The sequence below is a fragment of the Electrophorus electricus genome, chromosome 6, assembly GCF_041902795.1.
Source record: "Electrophorus electricus isolate QZ-2024a chromosome 6, ASM4190279v1, whole genome shotgun sequence".
NCBI lineage: Eukaryota > Metazoa > Chordata > Actinopteri > Gymnotiformes > Gymnotidae > Electrophorus > Electrophorus electricus.
The window spans coordinates 12,361,729-12,375,000 of NC_137502.1; the positions used below are offsets into that span (position 1 = coordinate 12,361,729).

At 37.2% G+C, this 13,272-nt stretch overlaps 1 protein-coding gene across 3 annotated transcripts in view; it reads right to left on the reverse strand.

Moving 5' to 3' along the window:
* Positions 1-10,690, reverse strand: part of si:dkey-119f1.1 (Structural maintenance of chromosomes protein 6-like) — a 32,531-nt gene extending 21,841 nt beyond the window's left edge. For 2 of the 3 annotated variants that reach the window (XM_081715506.1, XM_035525709.2), the window contains exons 1-11: positions 10,360-10,690; positions 6,935-7,072; positions 6,526-6,643; positions 6,327-6,432; positions 6,050-6,186; positions 3,724-3,785; positions 3,514-3,594; positions 2,787-2,888; positions 1,306-1,425; positions 234-332; positions 2-148 (exon numbers count right to left, since the gene is read on the reverse strand). In XM_081715506.1, coding sequence (XP_081571632.1) covers positions 2-148; positions 234-332; positions 1,306-1,425; positions 2,787-2,888; positions 3,514-3,594; positions 3,724-3,785; positions 6,050-6,186; positions 6,327-6,432; positions 6,526-6,643; positions 6,935-7,072 — 1,110 coding nt within the window. In that variant the 5' untranslated portion in view covers positions 10,360-10,690. Of the gene's footprint in view, position 1; positions 149-233; positions 333-1,305; positions 1,426-2,786; positions 2,889-3,513; positions 3,595-3,723; positions 3,786-6,049; positions 6,187-6,326; positions 6,433-6,525; positions 6,644-6,813; positions 7,073-10,359 lie in introns of those variants that run through there. The other variant, XM_081715505.1, reaches the window with a different exon arrangement.
* Positions 10,691-13,272: the final 2,582 nt, after the last annotated feature.

Genomic DNA, 13,272 nt, shown 5'->3' on the forward strand with positions numbered 1-13,272 from the left:
CCTCTGCTACTCTGAAGACTCTGCAACGTTCCTGTACTTCATTTTTAAGTTGTGTACATTTTGGCTGCAGCTGTTTCAAACGCTGATTAACAGATTCCAACTGGTCATGAAACTCCTTATACTTCTGCTCAGCTTCTGCTACTTTTTCCTGCATTGGAACAAAAAGCAAATTAATGTATTTGTTCATGTCTAGCAGTATGTATGTAAAACTCAACATTTAAATGTAAATTCACCTTCCACTCTTCCACCTTTTGGTCATATTTAATAGTTGATTTCTCTTCCCCTGCAATCTTCTCTCGCATGTTCTTTATTTCCCGTTCCATTTCAGTTACCTAAAGCACACGTTAAAGCTGCTTTAGAAGTGTGCACAACTACACACTGGAACGTATTTTGTCCCTGATGTTCTTCTCCCTTAGGCCCTCTTCACACATAGCATTACAATGAGTCCTGGGTGATTCAATCACAAGTGACCAGCACTAAGTACAATTGTGAACAGGGTACACAGTGTATCAGACTCAATATAATCTGACCACTCAAACCACTCTTGGAGATGGTCTTAGACGCACCAGGCCACATTACCTCTGAGGCGTGAATGATATGTCCTAATGCATGCTTAACAGCAATAAAGTACTGCCCATATCAACCATGTCATTGCCTGGGCCAGAAATCATAATTGCGTGCCTGTTCGCACTGCATGTAGTTAAGCAAGCTAGGCTAACTGATAAAAGAGATATGGCTGGTGTACCGATGTCTCATTTCCATTTGGGCTGAGAACATGATCAACTGTAAAGTTTGTAACTGTCCATAGCGGAATGTGAGCAAGGACTGGCAGGACATTTCTGTCTGAAAACAAATGCACAGAGAGTGACGTATGATCTTTGCTTAAGGAAGAGCTACAAGAAATCCAATCACAAGCAGGCAATTGAAATGTATAATGTAAAAATGCCAGCAGTAAACAGCAATTTGTTTTAGAAGTCCCTTGTGATCGGCTCACCCCAGATGCATGTTAATTCTAGGTGTGAACAGGGCCTTAGTGTGCTCATCAGTTAGGGAAAGATTTACTTGACAGAAATCTTGTACAGATAAGACCTCCTTTGAGGGTAAAAAATAGTGAACTTGCAGAACTAATCTGAAACCTACAATCAGGGAACTGCAGACAATTCTGAGGAATCAGACATTTGCCCCTTTAAATTCTCTACAAATACATTTAAAATGCAAAACCTTAAAGGAACTTTATTTTATAAAGGACAAAGAGTTACTTTTCCATCTTAAAAAACACACCCGATATCCTAAGAGAATCCTTACCAATGCCCAGGCCATTTGGCCCTTTAATTCACCCAGTTTCTGTAGCATCTCATCCAGTGAGGCCAGATTTTTATAACGCTCCTCTTTCTCCTTGAACTTTAACCGCATTTCCTGCAGAATCTGAATAAGATGGGAAGAAAGATTGGGAGAGAATGGGAAAAATGAAAAAAGGAAAGAGGTAAAAAGAGAGAGGGGAACAGATGATGCAAGTATGTACAAATTTAAAAATATGGATCCTAAATGAATTCATATTTCTTGAAAAAGTAATCTTCTAAAAGAAGAGCAGGGTAGCAGGTGGGATTGGGCTTGTGGGACTAAGTCCTCCCAGTCTTTTAACTAATAAATAGCCATTCGCATGTCATATTTCCGATTTGAAGAATGTCTTGTAGCACGTATTTTTTGGACATCTGTGGACAGCACCAGAGCACAACCATTTTTAGGCCACAATGTCTACCTCCACCTTCCTACCATCTGCATTCAGTACTATTTGAAACAGAGAGCATATAAAATGCAATACATTTACTATTAAATGACTAGAAAAATGTAGAAGAAAATACACGGAGGACCATATGGAAACCCATAACTTACCATTGATTACCTCCGTAACAACCACAGTTTATAATTTTTTGTTTAACTAAGCATATTCTAGTCTGTTAACAACTGGGAAGAACTGCAAACAATTAGCTAGCTATCCTCCAATACTTAATGAAAAGCCTGCAAAAGCTTGTTAATATTTTTCTTGGATGGTTTTGTTTTGTTTAATTGGTCATGTTAACAATATGGTGAGATCTACATGTTTATGAAAGAGAATTGAAAGAATATAAAAAATGTTTAAAATCCTATTACATTCCAACATGTTAAATTGCATCCATTTTTGTCCGAATAAAAGTAGTTTGTGTCAATAGACCTTTATTTTAAGGGTCATGTAAGCTACCAAGCATAAATAAATAAAATGCTGAATGATATAGAACATTGACTTATTGCTCACAATGCACTGATGCATTAATGCAACTAACTGGAGTACAATAAGGCAGAAGGCCATAAATGAATTAGAACCTTTAATGGAGCAACTGGCCCCAGCCTGCCCCATTTCAAATGGTGTAGAACTGTCATTGCAGGGTATAGTCAGCTGTACCTCCTACTCGTAGGGAGAATTTTAGTTTTAGCAGATGTTCAAAGGGGACTGAGTGTTGTATGGAAACCCTGTGAGACGAATGAATCACCAACTTCTAGTGCTAAATGTTTCAGCTCAGCAATTCCGATCTCTAATTAGATCATTTTCAATAACTAGGCTTTTAATGTGGTTCTATATAACAAGTTGTTGTGTAGATCAAATTACCACTATTGGTGAAATTAATTTCTATTATTAAGCCAATGGCAGTAATTTAGCATGTAATGAAGTCCAGTGTGGCACAGATTTTTTAAATCAGTGACCAGGTTTAAAAGTGACTACTTAAGAGTTCCTCACATAATGTACTTACCTCCTCATGTTTCTGCACTGTATTCTGGGTCATAGCTTTGGTTTCCATAATGTAGCTGTAATCTTCTTTCATCTGTTCCAGCTGAGTTGCTTTCATAAAAAACTGCAGAAGAAACAATTAACTAGTTACATACACTTAGAGGACATTTTATTAGATAAACCTACAGGGGCTGCTGTAAATATTTGAGTAATTTGTGGTTAATTGTTAATATATTTTGTCAGAACCTAGTTATGTCAGAAGTGATTGCACTTAATATGCTACATAAGCATAAGAATTTAACAACTGAAGAGCACAAATAATTGTAATCTGCATAATATAAATTTGAATTCAAAATTATAACTATTTAATCATAAATTATAACAAATTATAACTATTAAAACTATTAAAACTAGAAAACTAAAATTATAAAATTAACATCTATATTTTGAAGATTTAAGTTTGGTAAGCAACAAAACTCTATTACAATTGAGAATTAATGTGTAAAACTATATCTTGTATATAAGAAGGGTTCCAAAACACCAGTTTTGCAATATTTTGATGTCAGTTCACATAAATAAAAAGTTGGGCTATGTTGTCATTCCCTAAAGATCATCAACATGAAACAAAGTTGCACCAGGATTTACACAGAGTAAAGATCATGATTATACTCATATAGTGTGGGAAAATAATTTTCATTTATTTCACATTACAGAAAGGTATTGTCAGTGAAAATACAATAGACAATTACTTTGTACTTGTCTCCCTCTCCTTTGGAGTGGAGGAAATGTTTACTCATTTCCTGTGTAAGGATAGAAATAGGATTATCCACCTGAATAAGAAAGGAAGAGAGGGGAGGAGGCAGACAAAGAGCTGTAGTAAGAACACTTATTATAAACTCATTATAAATGAGTTTCAAAACATTCATTCAGTAATAAAACTTTTTTTTTTCTTTTAATACCTGAATATTGAAGTGATCAAGAATGGATACAAGTTCCTCCTTTTTATATGGCACGGGTTGACCTAAAGAAGAATAAACAAACTTTACAATGCTTAAAAATGTTATATCCGATTAGAAACACATGCCAGCCTCGTTTAATACTGCTCAAAGTCCAGGAAAAGACTGAAAGAAAATAAAATCAATCAGGCAAGGCAGGTTCTTCAAAATACTTTAGAATGGATCCATAATTTCTCCAGAATTATATACTCACATATAATCATCTTTCCTAGTTAGACATTACTCTACCAGAAGCCTGGTAGCTTGACCGCCCTCCATATTATCTTAGCTGTTCCCAGGATAGAACTCTTCTGGAAGGAGATCTTGGATGTTGTTCCTGAGATCTGCTGGATGATCTTGGATGTTGTTCCTGAGATCTGCTGGAGCCAGAACCACTATTGCCTACACCTTTCTCATCTTTTCCAGCTCTTCTCTCAAGTCTTGGTATTTCTCAGGTTTTTCATGTTCCTTGTTCCTGATGTTGCCATCACTTGGGATTGCTACATCTATCATTACGGCCCGTTGCCGTTGATTATCCACTACTACTGTGCCCAGTTGATTAGCAATTACCATTTTGTCTGTATCTGCTACCATCTTACATCCTGCTGTTATGTGCTATATTGTCTCAGGGGCATCTTTGCACTGCTTGCATCGGTGGTCCTGTCTGGCATGGTAGGTCCCAGCTTCTATTGATCTTGTATTCCGAGCTTGTTCCAGTGCTGCTATGAGTAGTGCCTTCATGCTATCTTTCAATCCAGCCCCTTCCAGCCATTGGTAAGATTTCCCCATATCAGCCACTTTCACCATTTGTTGTGGTTCATCCTCCCATAATGGTTCCTGCTCCTCCTCATTTCCATCCTCCTTGGGTCTCTGTTGTCTGAGCTACTCACTAAGCACGTCATCACTTGAGACCATAATTCCTGCTGTACTCTTGGATCTTGGTGGTTTCATCCTGGATAGTGGCTCTGACGCTCACTAGTCCTCAGCCAACCTCCTCCCATTTAGTATACCATCTCAGAGTGCTGGATTTGGGATGAAACCTGCCGTGCATCGTGAGGAGTTTCCTTATCTTGATGTCAGTGGCTTCCATCTCCTCCTTAGTCCAGCTTTTTATGGCAGCAGGGTACCTGCTGACTGGCAGAATGAAAGAGTTGATAGCCCAGATCTTGTTCTTCCCATTAATCTGACTTCTTAGGATTTGCCTCACTCTTTGTAGGCATTTAGCTGTAGCTGCTTTCCTTGTAGCCTCTTCATGATTTCAACTTGCCAATGGGATTCCAAGGTACTTGTAGCTGCAGTCAACATCTGTTATGATACTCCTCCGTGATAAAACGTTCATATCCGGACAGCAATAAAAGTATCACAGGAGGAATAACTGCTGATAAACTATACATTATTAAAGAAGTAATTTATCACCATTTAACATGAGCTCTTTAAGCAACTAGCAGTGATACGAGTCATTATTTATAGAAAACTAAAAGTCGATATTGTACCTATGTGAATAAAAAGTAATGCTTTATACCTGTAACTAATACTGTAACTGCTACATTAATCAGCCTGCACAAGCTTGCTTTTCTCCTGATATAGCTCTTGCAGATAGTGTGTGGAATCCTGTTTTATCACAGAGACCAAAGAACCAGCAAACTGACTCTTCAGTTTGCAATTCAGAAAGTGTTTAATATCTGGGAGAGAGTTACTTATATGACACTAAATATGTCAAGAAGAAGCAGTCAATCTTTTTTCCCCCCCAAGTGAGGCGACATCAAAATGAAAAAACATGGACATGTGTCCGGATAGGTCTAAAATTATCAGACGGCTGCATACATTGGCAAAAAAATATAAGGCACTTCAGTTTATAATTTTATCAGAAAAAGACACAGGAAAAACTCTGACATGGATAACCTGGATGGAACATTTAACCCTGTCCAAAAAGGGCTTATGATTAATCACTGACAAACCACCTTGCTTCTGCAGAAAACTGAAAATACCAACCAAGACACAGCATAAGAGACAGATGTTAATATGATGGGTGCTAGAAAACCAGTAAACCAGTAAGCATATTGCGTCAAAATAGATAAATTAAATCAAACACCATTAGAAAAAAAACTGAAGAAGTTAATATGTAGTGTATTGTCTTTTAAAGATTGATGCAATGTTACACAAATTTATCACAACAAACTTCATTTTGAGCATTTCTGGCCAGGAGAAAAATTCACAAGATGGAACATTTCTGAGCTTTATAAACTATTGAGGGTCTAAATGCAACACTTAGAACACATAAAGACTTTACCTGTTTTGCTCATAAACTTGTACGTTCTCAGTCCTTCACTGGAAATGCGAAGATCAATTGTAATGGACTCCCCAAAAACCTCTGGCTTATATGCATCCTGGCCTCTGTTCCTCATAGTGATGGAAATTTGTGCAGAGCTAATGAGAAGATATACAGACATAAATGTGAAAAGATTTCAAAGTGTTAAATATGGAAAATATCTGAGCAATGAAGACTTTATTAAGAAAATGACTACTGACAGTGGGTCAGGAAAGTGTAGTAGAATAAAGAGGACTACCTCTCGCCCTCTTTGATAAAGCCTTTGAGCGAAGAGCCCCTGTTAGTGGTCTGCGCTTTGCCTCCCAGACCAACAATCAGAGCTGTAAGTATTGCACTCTTACCACCTAACACAAAAACAAACAAAAGCCTTACTAAATAATACACTACTGTGACTAGGGCATATTACTCTGGTTTACATCAGAACGAGAACAACTCACTCCCATTGTTTCCAATCACAAAGTTGACATTTGGCCCAAATGTAAAGGGACCAAGAAGAGAATGGCACATGAAGTTCCTGAGAAAGATGTTCTCTATAATGCCAACCTCCCCTGAAGCCTGGGGGGAAGAATAGTGAGGCATCCACTTAGACACATACACAGTAGGCAGAAGTTAAATATCAAGACTAGAATAAGAGTACATCTTTGTGACTTCCATAACAACCACTGAACAGCTGTAACCTTGAGCTAAATGGATTAGGCCTGTTTCTAATTGTGATTATAACTTACTGTGTTCATAACTTTCTATGTGCTGGCTTTAAAGCAGTCATATAAAGGTTGTTTTGTGTTCCTATGTGAAAAAGAATGTCACATAAAAGTGCGTCTTTTGTGAGTTTTGTGAATCCATTACACAGTGGGATGTCCGAAGATCACTGCTGTCTTGAATGGAACAGATTCTTTCCTCTTCATCGTCTGGTGGCTCTGGCTGTGACAACCTAACTCTTTTTGAAGGCACTTCCAGTATTTGATTATTTTTTCTCTTAGACATCTGCACACAGGACAAACAGAGAACATTTAATCTGATGAACATTAAAGGTCAAACAAACAAAAAGAGGTCACTTATTCTAGTTTCAAGTTTGGTTTATTTGTCACATACATAGTCATACACAGTATAACTCGCAGTGAAATGGTTTGAGAGTGCTCTGTCCAAACTGAGGAGGAAAAAAACAGGGGTGTATAGGGGAAATATATATCTATATATATATACAAAATATATTAACAATGTATGTACAATATATGTATAATATATGATTGTGACACTCTTTGGTATATAGCTTTGCATGAGCAAAATGTGAAATAGCACTTGAAAGACTAATTCAACCTCAAAACAAATTGAAGAATATTGCCCATTATGTGCATCTCATCATTCCACGCAACTCTCAGTCATAAACATTAGCAGTCTTTCCCAGCACATAAATCACTGATCACTAGGTTACCATAAGGCCTACCAGGACTGGCTGTAATATGTTTACCAACAAAGAATTATGTTAAATTGATAAATCTTCAGTAAATTCAGAAAACAACACAAATGACTGTAAATCTAGGTAGACAAAGGGCCTAAACCTTAGAGCTCAGAAAAGAAAGAAGACAAGAGAAATTTCCTCAATTAAAAAAATTTCATTACAAGACATGTTGCTATACAACACTTTACAAACCATAAGCATCATGGATATTCTGAGCCAATCCAAGTTGATTGACCACTATTGGTTATACTGAGCCTAATAACCTAAATTTCAATGCTTTAGTTAAGCTATGTTTCGAACTGTACAGGTATCCAAAGGACACTATTCAGGAACAGCAGTAAGCCACTTTGAAAAGTTAATGAGGCACTGTTGGATCAAGGATGGCATCTTTTTGCAAATTATGGGCCATTTGTAATAAAATATGGGCAGGAAGGCAAGGCAGGAAAATTGGGTGGATCAACAGGTGATGCAGCCACCTAGTGAAACCACCTGAAGGTTTATTTAGCATTCTGGGTAGCTGTGGTTGAGGGTTATTTGGCTGATGTGGGTTGTTGCAGTGGAATGATATTTGGCTTGGGGGGGGGGGGGGGGGGTTTGGATCAGGACTGTTGTGGGGTTGTGAAGTAGGTGAGATTAAGTGGTATTTAGCTGTAAGACAGTTGTCAGCTATTTGGTTGTTGTTGCGGGTCCTTTGGCTGTTCATCAGTATTTTGGTTGAGGGGCAATTGGCTGCAGGGTAGTTGAGGCTGTATTTATATATGAGTATTTATATATGAGATAGTTTGCTTTAGTGTTCTTTACTGGAGGGGGAGGTTTTGTTTGAAGGGTAGTTGAGGCTAAGGAGTATTTATCTGTGTGGGTAGATGTGTTTGAAGGCTGTTTGGATGTAGAGGTTAATTGGCTGTCATGCAGCTGAGTCTGGGATATTTAGATGTTGGGTAGTTGTGCTTTAGTGCTCTTTGGATGTGCGGGGCAATTTTGGATGAGAGATACACTTGATCGTTGAATATGATTATTCCTTGGCAAAATCCCACAGGTGAACTTCATTTCAAGATTACTATTCATCTTAATCATTAAAAATGCTGTGTAATTCTTATTGGACTTGCAGTGTCAGCCAGTTATGTGTTGTTTTTTTCAAAAAGAAACTTGGAGGAAACATAAAAAGTGCAGCTGCCCCCAGATTGCTGTTGAATAATATGAAGTGGGCATTTTGGCCCTCTTCATACATGGCGAATGCCAGATGTGAATACATCTGTCCTGGGTTACTGGATCTTAAGTGGCCAACATGAAGTAAAAGTGTGAACACAGTAACTGCATTTCGGAGACATATTGTAATCTGATCACTCAAACCACTATTGGAGGTGGTCTGGGATACAGGCTACAGTACATCTGCAGTATGAATGGCATTGTGTCCTAATGCATCCTCAAAGGCAGCAAAGTCCCGCCCATATCAACCACATCATAGCTCTAGCTGGAAAATATGTAATAATTGCTGTTTACAGTTTGGCAATCGCACTGAATGCAGCTGCTTTTGTAGTTTCTTTTGGGTATTCATTCTGTTAATTCATAAGTTGGCCTAGCAGACCGCGTGGCATAATGACATAAGAGATATCATTCTAGAACCAGTTCCTGTTGTCTCCTCAGCTAGAAACGTAAGTCTCACATAAATGACTAAAGATTAAAAAGGTTTGCTTAGTCAGACCAGACATATGCAGCTGATCTTATGAGACTGGATGGCCATTTATTTCATTGTACATAATATTGATTCTATTGAGTCTTTGAGAGGTCTTTTATTGAAATTCGTTGGACTGTTTCCAGTCATTCATTGCATTTGTGTTCTATTGTTTTCTTGTTCATTTTTACAACCTAACGTTTATATGTTACATTTCCTTAGATAATAATAGTGTTCTTAAAAATAATTATTTTCATAATGGGGTATTATGCATTACATTTGTAAGCTGAGAAGGCATCAGAACGCTTTAGTGAAAACGAAAAAGCTATTTAAAAAAAGCCAGAGATAACAGGGAAAAAAGCTGTAATTAATAACTTTTGTCAATAAAGATTTTTAATGAACCACTATATCATTTTGGTCTGTATGTGCGGGCTGGGGTCTAAGCTTTTCTTAAATACTCGGGGGGGGGGGAATCCCAGGGGAAAATGGTTGGGAACCACTGATCTAGAGGACCAATTAAAAAGGGGGCTTTCATCACTTCCTACATATATGGCGGCAAATCCAATATATGAGCCTATTCGATTAACATGGAATTTTGCTTTTACGATACATCATCTCCGACCAAGTAGAAACAGAATTGTCAGTCTGTTTCTGACATAGAGAAATTAGTTTAGAAAAGCGTTTACCTTCTGAAACATATATTTAACAGCAGTGGTTGTGACACCATGCAAAATAAGACCGGTCTCAAACATCCAGGGTGGTTGCTGCTTATGATTTGTGATCCAGCTTAACTACTTAGCGCCAGATAGCTAATTATGCATTTGAACTCAAACAAATGAACAAGATGACTGGGCTAGCCATCTAGCTCGTTAGCTAACTAGCCAGTCTAGCAGTCTTGTTAGATGGGAAAAGACCCATCAAAGAAAAATCATTTGAGGAGGAAACCCAGCAATCTTGAGCTAATAGGCAGCATAGCGAATAATGAGGTTAGAACTTTATTACCGACAAAACCTAAACAAACTTGACAATATATATCTATTTGATTTCGTATATAACTAGCTAAAAATCTGAAAACATCGTTAAGAACTTTATCTAGCTAGCACTAGCGTTAGCTAGTTATCATAATCAAATTTAACTTACCTCAAACTGTTATCTACGAATCTTCTCCACCTTAGCTACCTAGCTTTAGCTAAGATAAACCACTTAGGTTCCGGACACAAAGTACACCTTAGACGCTGCAGTAAAAGTTACGTCATAAAGTGCTATATTAGTTTTTGCAACTGAAATCCTAAAAGACCATATTTAGTCTTCTCGTCAATTAATGTTATTCGCTCATTTTCCATATAGCTACAAGGCCAGAACATCGATGTTAGCAAACCTGTACTGTAGCTATTCTTATATATATATATGTATATATACATATATATATATATTTTTTTTTAAAAAAAAAAACAGTTGCGGAGATTATTTTAGCGATTGTGTGGTTCATTTCCTGGTTCGTCACAAGGGAAGGGGTGGACGCACGGAGTGGGTGCTTGATATCCTGCTAAAAGGGGCAGATGTATGTTTTACGTAGCGTTATGTATGTTAATGTTTTAATGTTATGTAATTTTGTATAAAAATAATATTGTTTATATTAATTATTGTGATGACGTCAATCTAAAGTAACACCACGTCTACATTTAGCAGAAGCGAATGTATGCGCATATTTGGATTATTCACACTGCTGTGTCCTGTTATTCCTCAGTAATCTGTTACGTGTGCGGTTAAATTCCTTATGAAACGCATTTATCTCAGAGAGCATGCATATGTCAGGACTGGGCCAGAAAGGGCCGAGATCCAGGACTGTTCTGGCACCACCGGTGTTGGCAAAATGCATGTGAGCCAAAAGTGGCCCACATTTTAAAATGCTTAAATGGCCCGCACGTCCCAAAACAAATACAGGCCAGTTCTACTGACTTGCATCAGAAATTGCAAATGGAATCTGAGCCTATGTAGTAAAATACTAATGGCCCACACATTTTAAAGTATTCCAAAGTATATTATAGCATATATATTAATACTTTTGTAACGAAAAAAAACACTCTCAAACCATTGTTTCTTGTATCTTGGGGTCTAATATTTTAAAGGAGGGAAACATTGATTTGATATACATCAAAGGCCTGCACAGATTGGCTGAATTTTCCTTTCCTTGAGAGAAGTAGCCATTCCAAACTTGTATATATGTATAGTATCGTATGTAGCTGTACTTGCTTGTGATAAATGGCATTAGTGTTTAATTAAAGTGAAAGCAGTGCTTTATTAGTCAGGAGAGCAGATGACTTGGAGTGAATGAGAAGAGCAAATATAAATAATGAAGACCAAGTAATGATGGTAAGGATCTTAGGTAATAATAATAATAATAATAATAATAATAATAATAATAATAGATGAAAATTAAATATGAATAATCAAGAAATTCCTAATTTGAATTAGAAAAAACCCCATTAAGACTAATAAAGTAGCGCCCCAGCATTGGGGGTGGTCATTTTAAAAATTTGATATATAGCTAAAAAGAAATGAGAGGATGAATAGATGACCAAAGAGGAGAAGAGGAAGAAAGCATGGAGAGCAGAAAGGAAATGATTGGAGAACAGTGGACGAGAAAAGAGGCGAGTCCTAGAGGAAAGGAGAGATGACTGTAGAGCAGGGGAGGGGAAAGATAAGATATGATTGGAAAGGAGATTAGAATATAGGGCCAGAGGAGAGAGGGCTGGAAAGGAGAAGATAAATCGAGAGGTGAAAATGAGCAGAGCAGATGTCCCTGATGCCCACCCAAGTGTCCTTGTAAGTAAATAACAAATTTCTTAAACCTTAGTGACAATATATAGACGTGTCTTCATATAACAATTGCATAGATTTCTGTTAATATTATGGTTATACCTTAGTAGTGCATAATAATAATAATAATAATAATAATAATAATAATTTCAACTCATGAAGTTAGTGAATTCCCAGTCCCCCAGGTAGATTTGTTCCTCTCCCAGTGTTCTGTTCATGGCAATGGCCTTGCTAGCTACATATCTTCTGACATTGTATGATGTTTTAATGTCTTAAGAAAAACAGATTAACCCATTTTTGCTGCTGTCACTAGAAGTCTTGTTTATTTATGTGATTTCTTCTACCTCTCTTGTTGTTATAATTTATTAACAATTTATAATGTATTGGCTTAATACCTAAGCAGCCTAAGGTCTTTAGCAATATGTGACTCTTTATATTTGCTGATTGCTGACTAATAACAGGTCTTTGAGGGAATGCCTGAGAAGGGAATGGAAGAGGACATGCACTATGGTCAGATGAAAGATGCTGAGATGAGATCTCTGCACAGTGGCATGGGTCCTCCACAGAGTCCAATGGATTATAGCATAACAATTCACTGTTGGCTAATTCATAGTGTTTGGTGTTAAGATGTGTGTAAAGTCTAAAGTCATAAGAGTATATATTGTACTTTGCAGCAGCACATGTGAAATAAAAAGTGTTAAGATCTAGTAACACCCATAATATAAATCTTTCATTTTGATTGGCAGAAATAAACGAATTATTGTGAAATGACAGCATAATTACCATGGTTACAGTTTCAGTGCATGTACTCCTATAATTTAGAAGCAGAGACAGAGTAAAGAAATTTCATGTAAGGGACATTTATGTTTTATTAAGAATGTACAGATAGACAGTTGAACCCACTGGAATTTCAAAGTGATCACAGCTCTCCAGAGCTCTAAACTATGGAATTCACAACTAAAGTCTGTTCAGAACAGACTTTCTGTTTCTTGCCCTCCTCATTTAAAACTCTGTTATAGATTCCTGGGTTTTAACTATGCTATGAGTGCACCAGTATTTGAATGCAATGTGTTGTGTATCTGTTTGTCCTGTCTTTTGTTATTAATTCTGGGACAGACAAAATATAAATAAAAGTAATGATGAGGGTCCCTGGGTGCCTGGTATATGCGATAATGCTATGTACTCATGGCCTGCAGCAGCTGTTCCAGTCTTATCCACCACTGCAGAACAATG